Consider the following 24980-nt stretch of genomic DNA (forward strand, 5'->3'; position numbering starts at 1 on the left):
TTGTCCTTCTGCTCCTGATCTTATCCCCACAACAACAACCCTATGAGGTAGGTTGGGAGAGTCTGCAACTGGCCCAAAGCCACCCAGTTCTCTCCATGACTGAGCAGAGATTAGAACCCAGATTGTTTGAGTGCCAGTCCCACATTCCTAACCACTACACCTCACTGGCTCTCATCCAGATCAAGTTTACTCTTGTTAAAGTCTTAACGATATAATTCTTCCTAGAAGATGGCGTAAAGACAAAGCTGTTTAAAATTTCTGTAGGATTAGAGTGATAGCATATCTTTGCAAATTTGTTATATGGGAAAGAGTTACAAAAAGTTTTGTAGCATTTCTTACATTGCAATAATCTAATGTTTGCCTCACACTTTACTTCTGATACAGTTTTATCTCCAGCTCAGGAAGAGAATTGTGTCAGCATTTTAAATGGTGGTATTGGCCTCTCTCCCTTGTCGTGGAAAACTGTCATGGGGTGAAGGGAGTAACACATTAAATTCATTAAAACTAAACTATTCTTTTCAAACGGAATGCTTACTGCTGCTACTTAAGTGTAATGCCGGCTGTGCTTTGTGTGTGCTGTTTTGAAAATGAGCTTAAGTTATTTTGTCATGAACATTGCTAACAGAATATGAATACTATGTTTCATGAATGCAAAAAGTATAGACAAAAAGTACAGTCTAACCTTGACTTTCACCAGTTTAACCTTTGCAGATTTAATTATCTGCAAGTTCGCCATCAGTAATTAAATGGGATTTTGGGGGGCATTTTGTGGCCTGCTGCAGCACAGACAGCTGCACAGGGAATGTCCCCCTTCCCAGCCACTGCTGCAGTTCCCCTTGGTGAGGGTGGGGTGGGCACTGCTTTTGGGAGTGGGCATGTGGCCTCGTGTGAGGCTCGTGACACAGTGCAGGATGAGCTCCCCTGGAGCAGGCCAGCGCATTGGGTCTTGTTTTAAAGCTAAAGGTTATTCAGATTGCAGAAGAAGTAATTGTTAATGCATTTGCCAGTACACATATGGTCAACATTATTAAGAATTTAGGATTGAGGGAGGCCTGGAGATATTTGCATTTTTTTCAACTTTTGCAGGGTTCCTACACCTCAGTTCCTGTAAATGTGGGCAGCCAACTGTAAATGTGGCACAGATGGGGATCTGGTAGAGGCGGTCTGGGTGAAACTAAGGGGTTCTGACAGGGGGAGGGACCTGACAGTGAGGGGTGTATTATTGCCCTCCAGGTCAACTTGAGACCCTTGACGATGTCCTGACGGACCAGATTTGAAGGATATCTTGAGGGAGGAACACAGTAATTATGGGAGATTTCAGTCTCCCGGATATTACTTGGGAGAGTCACTCGGCGGTGATGGCCAGGTCATGCCGCTTCCTAGATGCTATAGAGGGTTTTTCATGCAGAGGGTCCAGGAGGCAACAAAAGGGTGATATATCCTTGACTTGGTCTTGACCAACATGGAGGAGCTGAAATGGGGTGCAGATTAGGGGAGCTCTGGATGTGAGTGATTATTCCATCCTTTGCTTTGAGATCAGGGGAATGGGGACAAGCAGCAGGTCAAGCACTAGAAGCTGGGACTTCACATGGGCCGACGTTGGTCAATTGAAGGCCTGACTGGGGAAAGTTTCCTGGGAGAGGATACTGGAAGGCAAGGGAGTTCAGGAGGGGTGGATGGCACTCAAAAGGGAGGTCTTGGAGGTGCAAGGCTTGGATATGAAAGGAGATGATAAGAGGGATTTGACTTAAGAGGAACCTCTGTAGGAAATGGACACTGGGGCAAGTAGAAAAATGGGTATATCGGGGGGAGGAGGCCTATTGCAGAAAGATTCTTTGCAAGTCTAAGGCTTATTATGAGCTGAGACTGGCAAAGAATATCAGGAGCAACAAAAATGGCTTCTATCATCATGGAAATAGCAAGAGGAAGGGGAGACAGATGGTGGGACCACTTAATAAGGAGGCAGAGGATTCAGTGACCGATGTGAGGGAACAGGCCCAGATGCTAAATGACTATTTTGCCTCTGTGTTCTCTCCAAAGCAGGACTGGGGATATCTACATGGGGGAATGGATGAGGCCAGGAATTTAGGAGCATAGATTAGAGTCACCCCCTTAAAAGTTGAGGACCTTCTCAGGACATTGGACATGACAAAGGCACCAGGCCCTAACGGGTTACACCTGTGAATACTTTGGGAGTAGGCGGGAGTTCTCTCATGTCTGGTTTTGTTTTGTTTTGTTTTGTTTTGTTTTGTTTTGTTTTGTTTTGTGGTCTTATGGAGAATGGGTGAGGTTCTAGAGGACTGGAGGGTGGTGTCAGTGGTCCCAATTTTCAGAAAGGGTAGTAGAGGGGACATGGGGAATTACAGACCAGTTAGCCTTACGTTCATTCTAGGAAAGACAGTGGAAGGGCTCATAATAGCAGGAGATCTAGTAACCCTAGAGAGGGAGGGGAGGTTGGCGGCCATGCAGCATCTGCAAAAACAGGTCCTGCCAGACGAACCTTGTGGAATTCTATGACAAGGTTTTGAGGAGGCCAGACGAAGGGGATGCAGTGGATGTGGTTTACCTGGATTTCAGGAAGGCCTTTGCCAAAGTGCCCCATGATATCCTGGTTGAGAAACTGAGGAGTATTGGGATAGACCAATGCACTGTCTGATGAATTTGGGTATGGTTGACAGACTGAAAGCAGAGGGTAACCATTAGTGGGGAATCATCAGGATGGCAGCCAGTGATGAGCTGGGTTCCCCATGGCTCTGTCCTGGGACCGATCCTGTTCAGTCTTTTCATCAATGACCTGGAAGAGGGGGTGAGCAGCCTGCTGATCAAATTTGCAGACAATACTAAAGAGGGGACAGTGGCCACAACTGAGGAACAGGTACTCCGGATCCAGAAGAATCTGGACAGACTATGGAAGTGGGCCAGGGATAACAGAATGGTGTTCAATTCAGATAACTGCAAGGAATAGGTGTCAAACGTACAGGTTAGGGGACAAATGGCTGGAGAGCAGCCCTGCAGGCTAAACATGAGTCAGTAGTGTGACGTGGTTAAGAGGACAAACGCCACCCCTGATTGCATAGCCAGAAGCATGGCTTCTAGATCGAGAGGGGTATTACTGCCACTCTATACGATTCTGGTGCGTATTGTGTTCAGTTCTGGGCCCCTCATTACACGAAGGATATAGCCAGGTTAGAGTGAGTGCAGCGTAGGGCCACAAGGATGGTGGCCGGATTGCAGGGGATGCCGTATGAGGTGAGACTGAGGGAACTGGGGCTTTTCAGCCTGGAGAAGAGGAGACTCTGAGGGGATCTGTTGGCAACATATAGGTACATGAGGGGTCTTACATGGAGGAGGGTACAGACCTGTTTTCCCCTGCAGAGGAGGGCAGGACGCATTCCAGTGGAGCCAAGCTCAGGGAACCAAGGTTCAGTTTGGATGCCAGGTAGTACTTCCCGACAGTTAGGCCCCTAGGGTATGGAATGGGTCTCCACGGGAGGTGGTTGAAGCCCCATCGGTTGGGCATGCACATGGTAGCATGTCATGAGCGAAGCTGGCTGGAGCTGGGAGTCAAACTAGATAGCGCGGGAGGCCCCATCTCACTTACTCTGTTTCTATGTTTCTAAATACAACATTGCATAAATAAAAATTCACAAAATGAAGGCAATAATGGAAGCTGAGCTTCAAATCTTGTGCTGTTTATTAGGACAAAGCGTGAGCAGGAAGTTGCTGAACTGAAGAAAGCACTTGAAGAAGAAACCAAGAATCATGAAGCCCAAATTCAGGACATTAGACAGAGACATGCAACAGCCTTGGAAGAGCTCTCAGAACAGCTTGAACAAGCCAAAAGAGTGAGTGGGAAATGAATTTGCATGTGAAAGATTTAGGGGTACTGTATGCACCATACTAAATTCTGCTGAAAAAGGCAGGATATCAATATAGAAACAACGGGTTTGTTTGTTTATTTGTACATGCATTTATAGGCTGCCTATAACTACCGAGGCTTTCCCAGGCAGCTTAAAATACATTAATGTGTTTTAATGTTAATACTGTCCTCTGATAACATAACTATGCTACTGCATATCTTCTGCTTTTGTCCAACCTTAGAACTGACATTTGTCTGGGTAAACCAATCATTTACCTCAGATAGGGCAGGTGTTACTCTTTCTAACAGACTGAGACATGCTCAGGATGAAAGCACAGTAGCATCATCCCCCTCTATAAGCCCATTTAGCATGGCTCATATTTCACACATTATGCAGCAGCCACTCCAGATTTCCTATTATGTGCACATCCTTGAGGCACTATTGGTATACAGTTAATAGTTTCTACAACTCCTTTTTTTAAAACTTTTTTTTGTGTTCGCCTGTGATTTAATTGTTAATGTTTAGGCCTCCCTACCTTGTGTAATTGGATTGTGAACTGCAGTGGCAGCTCTTACTGTAGCCTAGGTGTTTTTGAACATATCTGACATGATAGTACTAGAGAGAATACTTAATCTGCAATAATTTCTCCCTGCAAATTCTAGTAAAGATTTACAGTTGCAGTGTAATGCAATATCAAGAGTAACTGGCCTGTATATGAAAATATCATGTTGAACAGAAGTGGGTACATTAAAGTCAAGCAAAATGTGTTGCCTTAAATGAATTTAAACTTGGATCTAGCACAGAGAATTTCCCTGTAGTTAAGCACAACACTCTTACAGATGAAGTTCTGATGAACTGTGATAACTAACTTTCTGTTGCTTCTAGTTCAAGACAAATCTCGAAAAGAACAAGCAGTGTTTGGAAACGGATAACAAAGAGCTGGCTTGTGAAGTGAAAGTGTTGCAGCAGGTTAGAGCTGAGTCTGAACACAAAAGGAAGAAGCTCGATGGTCAAGTACAGGAACTGCAGGCCAAGGTCACAGAAGGAGAGAGACTGAGGACAGAGTTGTCAGAAAAAGCAAACAAGCTTCAGGTAAAGAGCTGAATTGCATTCCATGGCACAACCTAATTGACTAGGAATATTAGAAAAGATCATCATGTGCACATCTATCTGAAATGCTCATTAGCACAGATGTACATTTTTCTTATAGTGGTGAGGCATTGTCCCCAGAGTTAGGAGAATGAGAGCTGTTGGTAATATCTTATATTGTGCTATTGTGGTGTGAAAAGGCATCACAAAAATAGCATATCTTCTCTTACCACCCAGGAAGGCAGATTCATGTGCTTCGTGATCTTTAAGGAAGTTTGAGTCTTTCAGCCCCACCTCCAGTTACCTTTCGTGCCTTCACCCAAGGTAGTCTCAGCTCCCAGGGCTCTTCTTTCCTTCCGTAGATGCTTAGACTACGCTTCTCTTGATCTTTCTGTATATTTTGAGAATGTACTTTTCTGTATCCTACTTTCTTTTCACCATTCTTCTAAGCAAACAAATCTTCCCTTCTTCCCTCTCTTTATCATGTCTTGATGGGGCTAGGATAGGGAAAGATTTGGTTGCAGCAGTTGAGCTGCAAAAGAAAAGAACAAGGAAGGAAGGAAGGAAGGAAGGAAGGAAGGAAGGAAGGAACTTCAACAATGCCTTTAGGATTGTCTGCATGCACCATGTTGCACAGGCTGTCTTCAGCCTGATGTTGCCCATAGTACACAGTTTGGTTACCGACCAAACCCTTGAAGTTGCCATTCTGGGAAAAAAGGAGCATCAGCATCCACCTATTAGGAACCCAGGAGAGTTATGAAACTGTATCATTAGCAATGGCTGCTCCTTTGTGTGCCAGTAGCTTATCCAGAAGTGCAAACTCTTGGCTTCACAATGTCTAGAGCCACCCTCCAGAACACTGAATATGTAACAGGAGCTGCCATCTTACAGGCCCAGTGGGAGACAACTGGCTTGACCCATCCAGTTTTCCACACAGGGCTGGAGCACAAACTGATCTACATTTGAGGGAATGTGGGGAACATAGTGGTGGCATTACTGTAACAACAGCACCTTTTGCTGACTCGTCCCTCACCCGCTTCTTCAGCTGACTGGGAAAGACCTGTGATTTCTTCTTCAGCATAATCCGCTGTCTTAGTCCACAGCTGCCAAACCTCAAGGCCATTCCTTCCTTCCCCTTGAAAGAGCATTCTTTTTTTTTTCTTTTTTTTTGCAGAAGGTTGAGTGATGTGGGTGAGATTACTGACGTATTCCTTTAGCACCACATTTTGAGGAATTAAGGCAGATAGTAGTGACAAAAGATGAAATTCTCAATCTTATTTACAAAGTCAGCATATCACCTGGTCCTGATGGTATTCATCCTAGTTCTTCAGGATCTCAGATATGAAATTGCTGGCCTTTTTGCCAAAATACTTAATATATCCCTAAGATCAGCCTGTGTCCCAGAGAACTGGAGAATGGCCAGTGTAACTCTAATTTTTAATAGGTGATTCAAGGGAATCTGGGAAATTATGGACCAGTTAGCTTAACATTTGCTTTGGGTAAATTGGTTTAAAGTGTTATCAAAATAAGACAGCATTAGTAAGGGTATAGAGGGATAAAGCCTTGCTGAAAAAGAAACAACCTGGCTTCTGCAAAGTTCTGTCTCACTAACTTATTGGAGTAGAGAATGTGAGTAAGTATGTGAGCAGGGCAATCCAGTAGACATGGTTTACTTGAGCTTCCAAAAGACTTTTGATGAAATCCTTAAAAAAAAAAAAAAAACTCCTGAGCAAACCGGTTAAAAAACTAGATGCCATTGAGAAGTCCTCCCTGGTCATCAAATCCTCTTTTTAAAAGGAACCTTTCAGCCCTGTCTCTTCTGTTGAGCACATGTAAAATTTTGGTTTCATAGTGCATATCTATTTGGCAGAGTTCTTGAACAACTTGAAAGTATCTGTATTATTTTGCCTCTTGTAATCAGGAGGGTACTATCTAAGCAGTTCTGGTGCTGTATCCCTGTCTTGAACTGCCAATTTCCCCCATTTTTGCTGCTGAATCCTGTCTTGTACCAGACAGTCTGAGTATAAAGAGAATAATTTAAAATGCTGTTAGAGTAAAATTGTTGTGCACTAGAGTTAAATGGTGAGATACTTGACTTTAACATTATGAAAGCATCTTAGTTTCTCAGAACTATTCTTGAGGTTGCAAACCTGTTATCTTGGTTATGTATTTCAAAGTACAGTAGTACCTCAGTTCATGAACTTAATTTGTTCGACAATTCTGGTGGCAACCCGAATTGGTCATAAACCAAGTCAAATTTCCCCATAAGGTTCAATGTAAATAAGGTTAATCAATTCTGAATCATAACTTAATGTTGTACATAAAGGACGGCATATAGAAGTTTTAAATAAATAAGTAAATACATATTTTTTAAAACCACAAAAATATGAGCCACATCCCTGGACTGTGGGCCAAACTGCAGTTACCTTGCCGATCCCGGGGGTGGATGGGCCGAGGCAGAGCAGGAGCAGGGCCATGGCTCCTGTGCCTCCACCGTGGCCTTCTCAGGGCAAGCCACCACCGCTGAGTGGCCACCATGCTTCTTCCCCCTGCGGCAGGGGGAGGCGGGAGGCACCCTGCTCAGCCAGCCATTGCCCTGTCCCTCGCATCCCCTCGGCCCATGGAAAGCAGCCCTTACCTCCCCCCTTGTGACCTTTTCCTGGCTGAGGGAGCTGTCTGCCCCCCCCCCCAGCCTCCCGCTTCTGCTCCCCCTCCTGGAGCCGGGTGAGCACCTGTGAGGGGACCTTCCTCTGGCTTGGAAGTGGGGCGGTGGTGAGGAGCTGGGAAGGCCTTGACTGAGGTGAGCACACCCTCATGGCTCCCCCTCGTGGTGTGTGGGGAGAAGGTTATTGTTTGGAGTGTTCGTGCTGGGAAGATGGCCACAATCGTGGTCATCACCCGAAGCGGGTTCGAGAATGGAGGCAAAATTTTGCCAAAAATTCTGTTCACGACCCGATTTGGTCATGAACTGAGGCATTCGTGAACCGAGGTACCACTGTACAATAGAAAGACTTTAAACTCCTTGTCTCATGCTCCTTGATTTTTGATGATCAATCCCCACATAAATAGTTTAAAATTAATTGTAATTCAAAGAAAAAACACATAGTATAATTTGTAAATCCCAATGCAAGTCTTACTTAGAGTTCGTTGGCTCCTACAGAATTTATCTACTGTGGATAGTCTAGACATTGCACATATTTCTAGAAAAAATACTTTCCCCTGACAGGGAAGATGCTAATAGAGTCTTTGATTTGCAGAATGAGCTGGACAATGTTTCAAGTCTCCTGGAAGAAGCAGAGAAAAAGGGCATAAAATTTGCTAAAGATGCTGCCAGTTTGGAGTCTCAGCTACAAGATACACAGGTGTGTCTAGAATGTTAGAATGCATTTTTATTTATGTATTTACAATGTTTATATTCCATCTTTGAGTTCCATAAGGGTCCCTCAAGGTAGCTAACAACTTTTTAAAAATTGAAAGGCTAGGAATAAAATCAACAGAGAAGAACAAAAAAATTAATTCAGATGAATAGCCCAAGCAAAACAGGAATGCATTCACTGTATGAAGGAGTGAATGCTGATAAATGTGATGCTTTCAGGCCTCAATGCAGCTTTTGAGCATTATTTCTTCTCTGGTTAGAACTGAAATGCAAACCTGGAAAGTGTATGCGTGGTTTTAGAACTTCTTCCTGTCGGATTGTCAATCCCCTGTTATTTTTCTCAGCATTAAAATAGTTTCAAGCTGCATACAGATACTGGAGTGTTTCCTTCTGTTTGATCAGCCTTCACAAAATTAAAGTTTTGGCTAGCCAAGATGATTTCCATAATGCCATACACATTGCTGATACACAGATGATGTGCCTGCCTTGTCTCAGAAAGTACTGAGCAAGTGCTCGTAATTTCAAAAGCAATCATGAGACATAGCGTTCACCGTTCCTTTTGAGGAACAGCCACGGAGCAATTCCCTTTCTCCTGGGCCTTAATTCCTTACATACAGTGCCTTACAGATGTATTCAATGCAAGCCCTTTGACTTTTCCACTTTTTATTGTGTTACAACTTGCAATTGAAATGAATTTAATTGACATAGTTACGTCTTGGTACATGCAAAATGCTCAACATTATGAAGATACGAAATATTGTAATTGCAAAACAGAAGTTAAACAACACATTGGCAATTGTTGGTTGCAGAAGTATTCATCCCTTTTGCTGCAACATGCCTGAATAGGCACTACCCATTACCTCCATAAGTCACATACTGTAAGTAGTTGCATGGGATACACCTGTGTACAATTTCTATCAGATCTCTGATTGAGTAGACTTGTTTCTGGAAGGCCTCAGAGTTTATTGAAGAGTGTATTTAAAGAAACAGCTTTATGATAACCAGAGAACTATAAAAACAACTGTAGGATAAAGTTGTGCAGAAATGGGGAAATTAAGGGGGTAAAGCAGAAGAAAATAAAGGTAACTTATTTCAGAGTTGCTCTGAAGCTGGAGTATGAATTAGGATTTTAATTGCTTGTTTATGTAGAAAATAAAGGATCCAGTTTTTCCAGTTGCAATGATTTCCTCAGACACTTCGCAAAACTCCTGTAGATCGTTTTGGCATTTACACTTACATGTTGCTTTTAAGAAGCATTTGATCTTTTATGGGTAATAATAAAGTGATAGCAATGCCTGTCTTTTGCTGTAGTATATTAACAAAGAATGATGAGCTCTGGCAATTTTAAGTTGTCCTTTTATCTTTTGCATGATGGCTGCTATTTAAGTGATTAATAGCATACTGTTCTATGGTAATAACCTGCTGTGGGATATTTCCTTATTTAACAGGCAACCTTTCTAGCTTTGGTAGATTTAATGAACTGTGCTAAGATCTGAAATGTGTCCCATTATCAAGTTACACTACAATAGCTTAATGCTTACAGATCAGCCAGCACGAACTCTGTGTCCTTAATCCCATGCCATCTTTGATCAGACAAATACCCCTTTTATTAAATGTTCTCATTCTTCACTATCAGGTTAAGTTCAAATTCTATTGGGGCAAATGATAAATCATGGCTGCCTTTTTCATTCCCACAAAAGGAGCTGTTGCAAGAGGAGACTCGCCAGAAACTGAACTTGAGTAGCAGGATTCGACAGTTGGAGGAAGAGAAGAACAATCTGCAAGAACAGCAGGAAGAAGAGGAGGAAGCAAGAAAAAATCTGGAGAAACATGTGATAGCTCTGCAGGCTCAGGTGAGATGCCTTGGAATGCACAGGTGTTGTATCACTGTATGCAACATTTTATTATCAGGTAGGTTTGCCAGAGATTAGTTCTAACAGAAGGACTTTTCAAAATTTCATTGCCACATGCAAAGGTATCATATTTTATTTACCAATTGAATAGTTATACCAGCTGCCCTTTCCAGGATGAAATGCAATACAACATCTGAAGTGGGCCTAGTTTGCTTTATGACAGTATATGTGTTTGTTGGTTGTACCACTTCATTGTATAGGTGAAAATGAACTGACTGTTCTTCTATATCAGATATGTTAGTTTAAAAATAACATATATTTTAAACATATCAAAAGAAAGAGTTCTAACCTAAATGTCTCTATCGTTAACCTCAGCTGGCTGATGCTAAAAAGAAGGTAGATGATGACCTGGGGACTATTGAAGGACTGGAGGAGAATAAGAGGAAGCTGCTGAAGGATATGGAAATTCTGAGCCAACGACTAGAAGAAAAGGCCATGGCTTATGATAAATTGGAGAAGACCAAGAACCGTCTTCAACAAGAGCTGGATGACTTGATGGTGGACCTGGATCATCAGCGCCAGATTGTTTCTAACTTGGAGAAGAAGCAGAAGAAATTTGATCAGGTATGCCACCATTTAAATTTTTTTTTTGTCTTTTGCTTTCCTTGTGGCAGTGAACTATTTGCCCAGTAATAACACAGACATTTCACACAAGCCGACTTTTTAAATGCAATTCTTTGAGCTGGGTATCAGCAGGGTGGTTACCTTTCATGGTTCACCTATGATCCCTTAGCATATGTCAACTGGGTCATGGGTCAAACTCTCATCTGGCTAGTTAATGTAAGCCTTGTGGGGGATCCTAATGCTTTTTTGTGAGAGGGTATTGGGCAGAAGGAGTAAGAACTCCATCTTAGAGGTTATTGCATTTGGTGTGGTTGCCCTAAAACAAAGCACTTAACAGGCTTGCAATAATATCAAAACACCACAATAGAAACTTGAATGTGAAGAGCTTCGAATCATCATGTCTGGCCTGTTTCAACCATCTGTATGTTACAATGCTTAGATGCTGGCAGAAGAGAAGACTATAACTGCTCGTTATGCAGAAGAAAGAGACCGTGCAGAAGCTGAGGCACGAGAAAAAGAAACCAAAGCATTGTCCCTGGCACGGGCCCTGGAGGAAGCTTTGGAAGCCAAGGAAGAGTTTGAGAGGCAGAACAAGCAACTCCGGGCAGACATGGAGGACCTAATGAGTTCCAAAGACGATGTGGGCAAAAATGTGAGTTGCATCTTATATATATGGATGAGAATAATGTACATTTTTGAAGAGCTACGTATGTTAAACTGAAATTTGGAGAGTTGGAAACACAGCCTTCTAATGCTCTAAAAAGGTGTGTGCTTGGATGGTTACATTTATTATACACCATTTAAAGCACACGTGCTTGTCATCCTTGGGTTAAATTCTCATGAGTTTGTCCATCACTGTCTTTGACAAAAATTTATTTTCAAGATGAATATGCATATAGCTTCAGAATTTGTTCATTTGCAGCATTTTTCCATTTGCATGCTCTTTGAAGGTAGAATGTGGCATGAGTAATTGATGAAGCACTTACGCATCTATTTTAGGTGCGCCACATCTCCTTTGTGGGAGTTCTTATAGCTTCAGTATAATGGGACTTAGAAATTTCAGCATATAGGGATTGCATCCATGTTGTTGCATTTATCAGGATAACTATAAGGACTAGGACATCTCTTTTTCTGTGTGATTGCAGGTTCATGAGCTGGAAAAATCCAAGCGCACCTTGGAGCAGCAAGTAGAGGAGATGCGAACACAACTAGAAGAGCTAGAGGATGAGTTGCAAGCTACCGAAGATGCCAAATTGCGCCTGGAAGTGAATATGCAGGCCATGAAAGCACAGTTTGAGAGGGATCTTCAAGCAAGGGATGAGCAGAATGAAGAGAAGAAGAGACTCTTGATAAAACAGGTACAATACATAACCCAGGTTCTGGTGATTTATGTGTCCTATGAACTAGGGGTATGTAGATTTTATTAATTCTTGAAGCTAGAATGTTAGACTACCAAAATTTGGTCTGAAGCACAAGTTTTGCCACCTTTAGGCACTGATTGAAATCTGTATTTAGTCACTGCAGTTTAACTTTTCTTTCAGTACATACTAGCTGTTTGATTATTCCTTTGGAGTAGTAATAACTGAATCCTCTTTGAAACCGTATCTTGCTTTACCCGTGTTTTATAGAATGAGTAAACCAAATAATTGGGACTCTTAATTTGTATTAAATTCATAATATACTAGGATACATTTTAGTGTTTGTTGAAATACCATAGCAAATGCCTTGTAGAAAACTGTTTCAGTTTAGGCAATACACTCAATTCTTTGCTTATCTTTTTAATGTTGTGTCAAAACACATTTAAGTTTTTGCCTGCTCTTTGCTTTTTGCATAGTTGATCATGAATTACCTTTTATTGTTCCTTTGAAGAATTAATGAGATGATACAGGGCCTTATTGTCTTCATTTTGGAAACAAATTCATCATGAAGAAGAGTGCCATTTTGACCTCAGTTCAAGGATAATTATGTTTGATAGCTTTTCCTAACAACAACTCAATAGGCTGTAGTATTAGTTTGTGCACAGGAGCTGTAGATCAAAAGAGATGGAAGATCTCATTGAGAAACTGCCCATAAAATCACTGAGATGATGAAAGCATCCCTGATCTTAGCCACACCATCCCGCAGCATTTGATCTGCTTATATATCCACTGCCTGGCTTTTCATTAGGCAGAGTGTTTCTCTTGAAGAACTAATGAGGGTTGTCAAAGGGGTTTCTTTATGATCTTCTCATAAGGAAATGTGGGTCCTGTAATTCATATTGTTCAGTGTAAATGCCCTGAGTGTTCTTCCTTAGGCATCAGATGTCATTTAAAGCAGCTCCGCCAACTTGCTCCATTTTGTTAACTCTGTAGGTCCGGGAGTTGGAAGCAGAATTGGAAGATGAGAGGAAGCAGCGAGCTCTGGCTGTAGCATCGAAGAAGAAAATGGAGGCAGACCTGAAGGACCTAGAAGCTCAGATTGAGGCTGCAAACAAGGCCCGCGATGAAGCAATCAAGCAGCTGCGCAAGCTGCAGGTGTGCAGAACAAATGGGCATGAGAACTAATCACTGTAGATTATAGAAGGACTATAATGTCCTTCTCAAGCGTCCCTATCAGACTTACTTTAAATAGCAGGAAGAAAGAGACTTGGTAACATTTTAATGTGCTAAATAGATACTGTTTAATGATATTCTGGGTGCATAAACTGGATTGGCGGTGTAGTTGACTGACCAGGTTCTCCAGCTAAATCTCTTGCCTTTAAATTGCAGGCTCAAATGAAAGATTATCAGCGTGAACTAGAAGAGGCCCGGGCATCTAGAGATGAAATCTTTGCTCAGTCAAAGGAGAATGAGAAAAAGCTCAAGAGCCTTGAAGCAGAAATCCTTCAACTGCAAGAAGTAAGTTGTTGAGCTTTGTGGATGTTCGTGTTAAAAGAGGTATCAGATTGAAGTGATATACCTGTGGCAGGACCCTGGAGAAAAGAACATTTTTATATATTTGCAGTTTTGGGAGAAAGGACATTTTTTATATATTTGCACTTTTGGGAGAAAGGAAATTCTTTATATATTTGCAGTTTGGGGAAGGGTTTGTTTGTGTTTTGGTTCAGGGTGGGGGCTTTTTCTTTGTTTGTATTTGGGTGACTTGCAGAGTTTTGAACTCACTTTTTCATTTATGATGTGTTTGATTTGATGGAACCCTTTTCAAAATGCTTGCAGGATCAGGTTTTAGTGTCAAATCCCTCTAGGGCAACAGTGTAGCCTCATGATACTTGGGTTCTGGTGTATGATAGAAGCGTATAGAGCCTGGAAAGAATTGAGTAATGCTGGGTTCGGTGGTACTGGTTATAACGTCATAGCTTTTTATATCAAATTGTCTTGTTTGCTGGGACCAGTAAGTTGCCATTGAAAATCTTTTCAGGAACTTGCTGCCTCAGAGAGAGCCAGACGCCATGCAGAGCAAGAAAGGGATGAATTAGCTGATGAGATTGCCAACAGTGCCTCTGGAAAGTGAGTTATGCTAGATGGACTAACAGAATTATTTGCTGCCTGCAACACTTGCAGTGGAAGCTTTGATTTTTGTGGCAAACCTTGATTATCACTTATCCTGGCTTGATGCTCAGTGTTATTCCTCCTCTGCAGATCTGCCTTGCTTGATGAGAAACGACGCCTGGAAGCTCGAATTGCACAGCTGGAGGAGGAACTAGAGGAAGAGCAAAGCAACATGGAGCTCCTCAACGATCGTTTCCGTAAAACTACTCTGCAGGTAAACCTTTGTGTGTTACTTGAATTCTTTTGATTGCTGCTCCAAGTAAAAAAGAGACCCTTTAAACAACTGCTGTTTCTCTTTCTGAAGGTTGACACATTAAACTCTGAACTGGCTGCAGAGCGGAGTACTGCCCAGAAGAGTGAGAATGCACGTCAGCAGCTTGAACGACACAACAAAGAACTGAAAGCCAAACTACAAGAGCTGGAGGGTTCAGTAAAGTCTAAGTTCAAAGCAACCATTTCAGCACTGGAAGCAAAGAATGGGCAGCTAGAGGAGCAGCTGGAGCAGGAGGCCAAGTAAGCACAAGGCTCTCAATTAAAAGGAAATTGAATCATGATTTAATTTTGGAAATGCAGCGCTCTAGCCTGGGATTTAGAACAAATGTTCCTGAATCTCCTTTTCTGGAAATTATTAATGAGACTGGATAGTCAACCAACAAGGGACTGTAAGCCCAAGGACTGATACCCAGTACAGGTATTTGGAATGATATCGAGGTCATTTCCATTTCTATGTTGGTGTAGAGGGCATTTGGGGTGGCTTTGCCATCTCCTACTTGCTCAGGAGGCAGGAAATGCGGCAAGTAGTTCTTTAGCACTGTGTCTTCCTGGAGTAAGCCTTTCCCCAGTTTTTTCTTGGTCTTGCTCAGAAGCCACATTCAGAGACACTTTGGCCCCATCAAAACTGACATCTTTGCCTCCCTGCACCAACCTTGAGCTGCAAAACCCCAAGCTTTGCATTGGTCCAATAGCAGCAGAAGCTTGCAGCTGATACGTTCCTACATCTTCCCTCCAACCTCTGTCTCAGCAAAGGTGTTATGCAAGATTTGAAAGCAGTGGGCATTGGTCATCATCACTGCTCCATTCAGGCCAAGGATACTCTCGATCTCAGAGATAGTCCACTTGACATCAACAAAATCATAGTTCTGATGTGTAAGGCTCATTCTGCCAGCCAGATTCAGGATGGGTGCACCTTGCAGCATGGGGACAAAACAAAAGAATGTCTTAAAATGCAAATTCACAACATAATTTATAAATGCCCTTCTCTCCTCCAGGAAAGAATTATCCGCACACATCTACAAAGCCATAGTCTTTTATTAGATGGTGTAAAAGAAAAGAGAGTTTAAACCTAATTCCCAGTGGAGAAGAGCCCTAAGTTTTCTCTAAGCCATGCATCATTCAGGCACACCTTTGGAGATTTCTCTGTGGAGCACCATTATCGGCTGGCCACAGGTTCCTTTCTGAGCCAACTGCACAAAACTTTCTCAATTCTACTATAGCCTGCCTTTGAGCTCCTAAAATGTGTGATCCTTTCTTGGCAATGCTGCCAGTTCATAGGTATTAGAAATCAGCACTCCCTCCATAAAAGACAGCTGTGTATGTTCCAAAAGGACAGAATGATGGATCCTTTATTCTAAAGTTTAATTATTTCACAGATCTTGGAACAGATCTTCACATATCTTTCACAGGAATTTGATTCTTCCTTTTATCCCAAAAGATGCACCTGATACAAGTTGGCAGTGTGCAGAATTCTCGAGAAGTGTATTCAAGGCACAGCCATATTTAAGTAGCACCATCCTGGCAACAGGCTCCACGCTGGCACAGAGCTCATACATGTGATGTGCAGAAACCCCAAAGCACAACACAAAGATGCCTGCACCTACCTGTCTGAGATTTGACAGGTGTAAGGGTTTACTGTTCCTACACATACCATCCAGTTATGATCAAGAGAAGAAGTAGCCTTTTAAATAAATTTTGTATGATACTGAATGGGAGGCATAAATCCTTGGCTTTCTGAATCTCAGCTTGGATTTGGTTTCCCCTTCAAAGTGGTTAGACTTTCAGTGTGAGCCAAAGAGGGTTATTTTTGGAATGTCAAAACAAGTTTTGAGTCACATTTTGGGCTTGATGCATACCTCTGGTATTTCCCATGAAAGTGTGTAGAGGTAACCATATCCCACTGTTACTGCTGTTTCATGTCTTCTAGTTTTTCTTGAGCCTCTTCTCATGAACTATACTTACACATTCATGTAAGTGAATGGTGGCCTGTGTACACCAAATGCTTCTCAAAAAGTCTCCTTCCTCTTTTTCTTTCTTACTTGGCTGGATAGCTATGACTGTTATGTCTCCTGCCGTCGGACTGTTCATGCTTTGAAACTAGGGAGGGGCTTACTTCAGGAAAGCAAACTACTGCTAGTCACACATTTTTTTGTCTCTTGAACATGTACAAAGAGTCAAAGTCAAGCATGAATGCCTTCCACACCAACCAGAAGAAACTTTCAGGTTCACTACCAGAGTATTTTTCAGATAGAGTGATTTATTGATTTAATATTTTTTGCAGTGTGCATCCAATAACTCCAGCAGTGATATTTATTTCTTCTCTAAGTCCATGGGGGAAATAATACATTTATTTGTTCCACAGCAAGATGTATAAAGTATTTTGCCATGTTTTGCTGAACTTTGAGCTGCAACTGATATATACATGGGCTTCTCTGCACTATAGTTTAGAGGCTGGTGTCTCTTCAATATCATGCTTAGTGATTCTCCTCTGCTGAATTTCCTTAGGGAAAGGGCAGCAGCCAATAAATTAGTACGACGCACAGAGAAGAAACTGAAAGAGGTATTCATGCAGGTGGAGGATGAGCGCCGGCATGCAGACCAGTACAAGGAACAGGTAAGGAACTGATTGCTCTACGTAGCAGTTTGGCTGTCTTAGCTATGGAAATCTTGGTGCTGGCTGGCTAACTAGTAACCACAACAGTTAGTGCCTCACGTTAGGTGTCTCAGATAGGCACAAAAGGATGCTCAGTCAGTTGTTCCAGATTGCATCTCTTTAGAAAGCTTGGAAAGCACTTCTGCATCAGTGTCAGTTGGGTGGACGTTGCAGCTGTTCTTCGTGGTCTCTGAGCATCATACACACGAGCTCTGTGCCTGTATGGAGCTTGTGTGAATGCACAGATGACCACTCAAAGAATGACAGTTACGGGAAAGCAACCTGCCTTTCTGCTGCTCTGAGTTGCACTTAATTGTAACTAGTGTCAAGGGAGCTTGTGCAAGCCACCCCTCTTCACTCCTGGACGCTGCTGAAACTGCTGTTTCTCTGGTCCACCAGTTGAAAACCACTGGGATGTAGGGGCAGATGAGCATTCTGAATGAAGGAGGGCATTTCTGGAATATGCAGCTCCATCCATCCACTCTCTGAAGCAGGGCAGTTTTTTCCTTCTTATTTAAGAACCCAACTGAAGTGTTGTCCTTTTCTCTGCTGAGCACACAGCACCATTAGCCAGCATAGCCACCATGAGTTGTCTCGTGAAAATGGACAAACCTGTATCTTGTCTGACAGACATGCCTCAGTGGATGCAGGGCAAAAGGTTGCTTCTCCCAATCTTGAAGAGGGAATGCATCCTGCATTCCCTAGAAATAGCTGAGAATGAACAAAGACCCTATTCTTAACTGCTGTATTTTACGGATGTCTCCTTATTGGTGCTTGTTTCTGATGTTGATCGCCAGATGGAAAAGGCCAATGCTAGGATGAAGCAGCTAAAACGCCAGCTGGAAGAGGCAGAGGAGGAGGCTACACGTGCTAATGCCTCACGCCGTAAGCTCCAGCGTGAGCTGGATGATGCCACTGAAGCTAACGAGGGTCTTAGCAGGGAGGTCAGCACTCTGAAAAACAGGCTAAGGTGAGTAATGAGGAGGGGAGGCGGCAGGGGGAGCGTTAGTAGGTGCCACCAGTGCTTCCAGAACAGTGCAGGTGTGATGATAAGGGATTCATTTGGTCTCCACGTCCATGTCCTCTCTGCACAACTCTGGCCCAGGTTCCTGATGACTTGCCTGATGCGGCCCAGTGCTGCAGAGCAACCAAGTGGAGCAGCACACCCCCGGGGGCAGGTCACTAGCTTGTGCTGTTGTATATGCTGTCCAAGAGTGAGCGCCTTATTGAAGTGGACACTTCTTTGCTGTCTCGCCCACTGGCATCCTGAGTTGTAACCATGTACGGATCAGCCAGTTGTAGGTTCTGATACATACCTGGTTCTTTTTTTATTGAAGTGTTGTGTTCCTCATTTATGAACACTCCAGAGAAGGGGCGGGGGAAGCCTGGTGCACGGTGGGTGGGTGGATTTCACTAACATCCCCGATAGCTTTCTTTGTGGATCAGCTGAATGTGTGCTCCAGGAGTCATTTCTTACCTGCTCTTCCAGGAGGGGTGGACCAATCACCTTTTCATCCAGCCGATCTGGGAGGCGCCAACTGCACATTGAAGGTGCTTCCTTGGAGCTTTCAGATGATGATGCTGAGAGTAAGGGCAGTGATATCAATGAGCCTCAAACTGCCCAAGCAGAGTAGAAATGCCACACCGTATTGTACAGCCAGCATCCTCGCCAAGGGACTTTCCCCCCTGTGCATTTGGAAGAGGAAGACGACAACCTCATTGGCCACCAAATTGCCTTGTGGCCCTAGATTTGCTTTTAGCAAAACTGGCACAGTGCTAGGTCATGCATAGCAAGTCAGTGACAGCATCCTGCTGTTTGGCATTGCCGTGTTGTAACCTGCTTTGAATATAGGTACCACTGCTTCTTATGCGTATTAAAATGTCTCTGTTCAGTGCTTTCTGTTTCAAAGTATCCATTGTAAAGCCATTTCCTAAGGCGCCGCGCGACTGACGGTGCTCCTTCTGTTCCTTCTGAAATATCATTCCCAGGCAGCTGGCTCCGCCTTTTTCTATGCATGCTTAGTTGTACAGCAGTGGCACTCCATTTCTTCCGGTCTTGTCAGTCCTGCTCTGCAAAACCTTATGGTGCCCTCTTCCTGTTATTCTATGATGGACTTAAAATCAACACATTGACTGTGAAAATGTCCAGTGGGGCTTCAGGGGGGAACCTAAAATTAAGAGTAGCATCATTACCAGTTTCTGAAGCCCATATGTATGCTAATTAACGAGCACTTGTTTCCAGACCTGCTTACACCTGCATCCTGACAGAGAGGCCAATTTCTGCCTATTCATACAGTGCAAGTTGGACATTAGATTGCTTCCCTCCCCAGCAACTGTTTTGCTGCTAAAGTTCTGGGTGGGGGCAGGAGTACTGAAGCTTTTGCCAGCCTCCCTGGTGCCCGTCAGTGTGTCTGCCAGAGGAGAGCATATGGAGACTGCCTGTAAGTGGACATGCCAGTGGAGCTACCCTCTTCCTTCTTCTCACTTTCATTTGGACAGTGTTGACTGCACCTAGCTAGTATCCTTTTGTTTCATAGCCGAGAACTGACATTTACAGAAAGTGCCTTAGACACTACAGTACTAAGACAACGTTACATATATGATTTGCCTATAACAATGATTTAATGTATTAATTTTTGTTCACCATATCATGTTACAGCTCTTCTAGTCCAAGTGGTATTATTGCTATTCAGTGATAAGGATGAATCAGTGTTTACTATGGAATCTTGATCTCTTGCAACATGCTTGAAAAAAATATTTTTCATTGGTTGAAAGCTTTAACATACATTACAAAGCTTTTGTTTTTGTGCATTTGGGTATTACTCATAACTGGCTGTTGACCACCAGACATCTGACTGCAAATACCTTGTTTCTTTGTATTCCCATATTTCTAGACAATGATTTTTGTAAGACAATAAATTTATTCATTCTAGAGACTCATTAATGCTTGGGCTATTTACTTGAGTGGAGATGTTTTCGCACTTCTAGACTCTCAAGATATAAATTGGTACATGTCCTAGTTCGTGCTTAATTTCATGGGATTCAGCCCTTCTCTGAAGACAGATTGAAGAGCTACAGGAAGAGTTCATCAGGAGTGAATTGCCCTTGAATCCTATTGTCCAAGTGAAAGGCATTTAATTATTTCAGTAATTCATGTTCTATCCTGCCTCAGGCTCCCTGAACGATTAAAAAGTTCCAGGATTCAGTCATCTTAAAATCTGTATATGTAAAATGGATCTCCAAATATAAGACTTAAGTGCAATGTAAAATTGCACCCCCACCAGTTACTATCCGCTGAAGTGTCTTAGAGACATGTTTGATTTAGGGTGACTTAGGACCAAAAGGAAGGAATAGCATCTTGTTGGCTGTACAAGATGCCTTGAATACAGTACCAACAGCTTTCTGTTGTAGGACCTGTAACTAACGTGTGATGCTTCTGATCATCCATCCACCCCCCTCTACACAATGCTCTAGTCATGCTTTTACTCCTACACACACTGCACATTCCGTTGCTCCTGGGCATATGCCATCCTTGTTGGGATTTCCCTCCTTATAATGCCTTCTCTTGTGTTTTGTTTTCACAAACCTTCAGCTTTCTTCAAGACTACCAGCATCTCTCTCTCGTATGTATGGATGGTGCTGTTTTGACCAAACAAAGAGTACCTTACAGAAAATGAATTGGCTACTAGTGTATAGGTTGTTTTCCTTAAGAACAATTTACACTGAATATAATGGGTGAAAACATTTAGAGTCAGTAAAATACAACTTTCTCTGCTTGTTATATTCCCGTTGACAACTTAGGATATATAACTACAGACTTGTTTCACTGTTGGAGCAGTACACAATGAAATTGCTAATAGCTTTATATTTGAAAGAGTTAGTGTAATATAGGCATAGTGCACTTTGGAATATTTGTGTGGCGGGGAGGGTCCTGTTACAGCATGGTGCAGTCCCATTAAGAAAATGGCTTATACTGGTGCACCAATTATCAGCTGCCTCAGAAAAGCTCTTTATATAGATCAGTTGGGGAAATAACTTGCCAGAAAAGTCAATGTAATAGCAATTCAGGGGCAAAAGAGGGCAGCATTTGTTTAACTTGTATTAGCTTGATTTAACTTCTTCAAAAAGGCATGTTCAATATCACATAATTTCATAGAAGCTGTTTCATAGCAGCTTTGCTTAGGATTTCCAGAAAATTTCATAAAATTTGAGTAGAACAGTTTCTAACAGATGGAGTTCTGTTAAATGTGTCTATTAGTTGTGGTAGAATTTATTGCATGGCAATTTCTATGACTTGTAACCACTTCCAGAGCACATTTTCTCCACAACTCTGTGCACTGGCTATGGGATTATGTGGAATAACAAGGCTCATTTAACTACAGACACTCTGTGATACATTAATTAATGCCGCTGTTCAGACAGATTCAACTTGCATATGGCAAACAACTGGGTCTTACCATTGTGCAGCTTAAAACTCACATTAGAAATCTAAAGCTGTAGAGGTGATTTTACAGTGAATAGCTGGGCAGCAGTATTTACAAAAGCCGAGCAAGGCTGTCAAGGGCAGGACATATTGGAAGGTAACCCCTCATAAATTCACCTTAAGCCAGAGCCAACTTGATTGCACGTTAACAGTAACAGCTGGGCAGAAGTCTGCTTCCCTTCATAGTGTTCCCCACAGAAAAGGTATTCAGTCATTCAGTTTTTACATAGAGGTCAATTTCCAAACCAGAATTACATTTCCATTTTATTCTCCCACCATATTTCAAGCCTGATGTTCAGTATAGTTCAGTTTAGGCAAGATGCAGTTGAAGCACCAGCCTGCAGAGTGCAAACCAGTAAGCACCAGTATGATGCTTTTTTTCTGCAAGTGTTTCTTCAATCGTAAGTTATTTTGTATTTACAGGAAGGAGGCAGATATACTTCAGTGTTTCGTAAGAAAAGACCTAGACAATATTTCCCAACACCATCTTCTAGCTTTATTGGGTTGAGGAGCAGGGTGAAGGTGCAGACTATTCAGGGTAAAGGAAACTTACGACTTTAGTATAAGAGCACCTACCCAAGCAATCAAGACTTTGGTTCTTCCCACGTTGTGCTAGTTCAGAAAACTAGGAATGACAGGCACTATTACCCTATTCTATTATGGATCTAGGCCAGTAGGACAGCTTTGCATGCACACTGACTTGAGGAATTGTCAAAAACCGGTGTAGAAAGCTAGTTGTGCTTTCGTAGCCACTAGCTGACCTTGTAAGTGCAATAAGGATGGTGGACTGGTCAGTTATTGCTGAGACTTTCTTCAGTTTATGCAGCTATACCACCCAGTCTTCTCTTCAGCTACGATTCTGAAGGTGAGCAAATAGCACTACACTCATACTCTCTGGAAGATGATGGTGGATGTTACACATTTTTACTCAAAGTTCTTGCAAAAAGGTTTCAACTGCTGCTGAAACTTTTTACAAACCAGCGTACAAACTTCTTTGATCCTCTGCTCAGTAAAGCATGAAATGGACAGGTGACCCCAGGAGAAAGCTGTTTCATAGAAGCTGAGAAGAGCAGTTGCATCTAAGTCTTTCTAGCAGAACCTGACTGCTCTAATAATCCAAACACATTCACATACTAGAAATTGAACTCTTTTCCCCCATCTGCCACTAGTATCGTCAACAGAACTTTTTTGGTTGTCTTCACAATCATTTCCATATTTATCCTGTACTAGCAGCAAGTCACGTCTGCAGGAGAAAACATGACATTCCCCTTCATAATGAGAAGAGTCAAATCCAGGTTTCCAAAGCCACCCAAACAGGTCTGCTTCCTATTTGCAACAATATGGCCAACTGGGGCAGCATAAACATTGGAATAATACATACATGTTCATCAGCAAAACACAGGTGCAAAGTGGACTCTTCTTTTTGCAATGATACCTCTATGCCACTGATATACTAGGAATCAAACCACACAACCACATAGAAAGCAAAGGCAGAAGCATCTTTTCTGCAAAAGCCAACATGTCCACATTAAAAGATCTTTATTTTTGGACCATCTCTTCTGTTAAACCACAGGATGGTAGTCACCACAGAAATCTGACACACTGTTCTAGGGAAAACATGCCTCAGAGATTCTGAATAAATAAAGCTACAAAGCCCAAGTTATATACAAATATCTTAGGCAAAGATATTATGTTTACAAACCTATGTACAGTAAAACAAATGTAAACAGTCAATGCAGCAAGGACACACAAGGGCTGACAAAATCCAAACTGTGAGTGGCCATTTACCCCTAGCTTGCCCTGGCTTTGATTCCCTTCTCCTTCCCTTGTTCCTCTTAGACTGTTCCCACTAGTTAGAGCCCCCAACCACAGAGCTTTCTTGAAATAAAATAGGCAATGCCAGCTGTATAAGATGTAGCTGACAGGAAAGGAATTGCTTAACGAGAGGGGGCCTCCATTTTAAAAACAACCCACTTTGGTGAACAGAAACGTATTTGCACAACACATACATTGCTTGTGCTCCGTGTGAGGAGATGCCACATCTAGATATTTTCTATGGCCCAGATCTTTAGCAGGAGTGCTGTTTCAGTTACTAAGACCCCTCACAGTTTCACTGGGAGTGTGGAAGATCCGCACAGGTTCATCCTGCATCCCAAGTCCATCCGCTTACTAGAGAAGTTACAGGCCCTCCCTAACCTTCCCTGAACACAGATTTACTCATCCAGAAAAGAGAAACTACAAAGATCTTGTGTACCTATGTGCAAGGTTTGGACAAAGGGGTAGCAGTGTGAAGAAGTGAGGAAGTTCCTAAGGGGTCATCCAGCATCAGTGTGGGCAAATTTAGCCAAGGAACAAAATTGGGGCAAGGACAGAGAAGAGAAGGAAGGTGATTTGGGCAAGTGTAACTCCAGCATCCTGTGAAACAGACATCAGCGGTGACCATGTTAAGGAACGTCCACGATGCAAATAGAAGAAAATAGACTGTATTGATATAAGGAGTGCTGTGTGTGTGGGAGGGGGTGCAGCTCTGTGCAGTTACTGGGTGCTGCAGCACCCACAGATTCAGCAGGGGGCACCAACGGAAAAGGATCACAAGCAGCTCTTTTCTTGTTCCTTCAAGAACTAATCTCAAGTCCCATCATGGCCTTGCAGCCCAATTCATACACTCAGAGGGAGCATCCCTGGTGCTGAAGAAGGTCTGGATGCTCCTAGGCCGGGTGGTGGACCTTGGTCAAAGCCATTGACTGCCCTATGGAACAATCAGAGAAAGTGATGGTTAGAAGTAGTACCAAAACTGGGTGCAAAACTGAACCCAAACTCATAAGAACTAAGTTCCCACAAAGGGAAATACTGTGGTAACACTTAAGGAAGACATGCTCAATGTGACCAGCTCAATTGGGGAAATATAAATAGTGTTAATCATATCCAGGTTTTAATTTTATAACTACTGGGTTAATTGAGTAAGAGGAAACTTGGCCTTTTCACTGTCACCAGTTGACAAGATTGTCTTCTAATCCACAGATATGCCAAATACATTAGTCCCATACAGTGGATTACTTCAGCATTAATAAAATCCTAGCAGTAACCCCCCCCCCCCCCCAAATACACATTCCACCTTGCTCATTTCTTAGAAATCCTCCGGGAAGACACAAGATCTAACCAAGGAACAGTCAACCCAGAGCTCACTTGCTCCTTGCCTAAACCAGGCCCCATTTCCATCGCTTTGCCTCTTAGAGCCAGTC

General features: G+C 42.6%; 2 protein-coding genes across 10 annotated transcripts in view; one reads left to right on the forward strand and one right to left on the reverse strand.

The window, feature by feature from the left end:
- MYH10 (myosin heavy chain 10) overlaps positions 1-20195 on the forward strand; it is a 97393-nt gene extending 77198 nt beyond the window's left edge. For all 4 annotated transcript variants that reach the window (XM_044453708.1, XM_044453707.1, XM_044453705.1 and 1 more), the window contains 15 exons: positions 3701-3845; positions 4746-4952; positions 8207-8311; positions 10026-10178; positions 10554-10802; positions 11242-11454; positions 11948-12160; positions 13154-13315; positions 13550-13678; positions 14199-14287; positions 14420-14543; positions 14634-14842; positions 17108-17216; positions 18053-18225; positions 18745-20195. In XM_044453708.1, the coding sequence (XP_044309643.1) occupies positions 3701-3845; positions 4746-4952; positions 8207-8311; positions 10026-10178; positions 10554-10802; positions 11242-11454; positions 11948-12160; positions 13154-13315; positions 13550-13678; positions 14199-14287; positions 14420-14543; positions 14634-14842; positions 17108-17216; positions 18053-18225; positions 18745-18889 (2425 nt within the window). In that variant the 3' untranslated portion in view covers positions 18890-20195. The remainder of the gene's footprint in view (positions 1-3700; positions 3846-4745; positions 4953-8206; positions 8312-10025; positions 10179-10553; positions 10803-11241; positions 11455-11947; positions 12161-13153; positions 13316-13549; positions 13679-14198; positions 14288-14419; positions 14544-14633; positions 14843-17107; positions 17217-18052; positions 18226-18744) is intronic.
- Positions 20196-23260: 3065 nt separating this feature from the next.
- Positions 23261-24980, reverse strand: part of NDEL1 (nudE neurodevelopment protein 1 like 1) — a 36359-nt gene continuing 34639 nt past the window's right edge. For all 6 annotated transcript variants that reach the window (XM_044453719.1, XM_044453721.1, XM_044453720.1 and 3 more), the window contains one exon: positions 23261-24487. Coding sequence is in view for 1 of the 6 variants with exons in the window: in XM_044453718.1 (XP_044309653.1) it covers positions 24397-24487 (91 nt within the window). In the remaining 5 variants the exon portion in view is untranslated. The remainder of the gene's footprint in view (positions 24488-24980) is intronic.

The sequence above is a fragment of the Varanus komodoensis genome, unplaced genomic scaffold (genome assembly GCF_004798865.1).
Source record: "Varanus komodoensis strain SLA01 unplaced genomic scaffold, ASM479886v1 scaffold7_1, whole genome shotgun sequence".
Classification (NCBI taxonomy): Eukaryota; Metazoa; Chordata; class Lepidosauria; order Squamata; family Varanidae; genus Varanus; species Varanus komodoensis.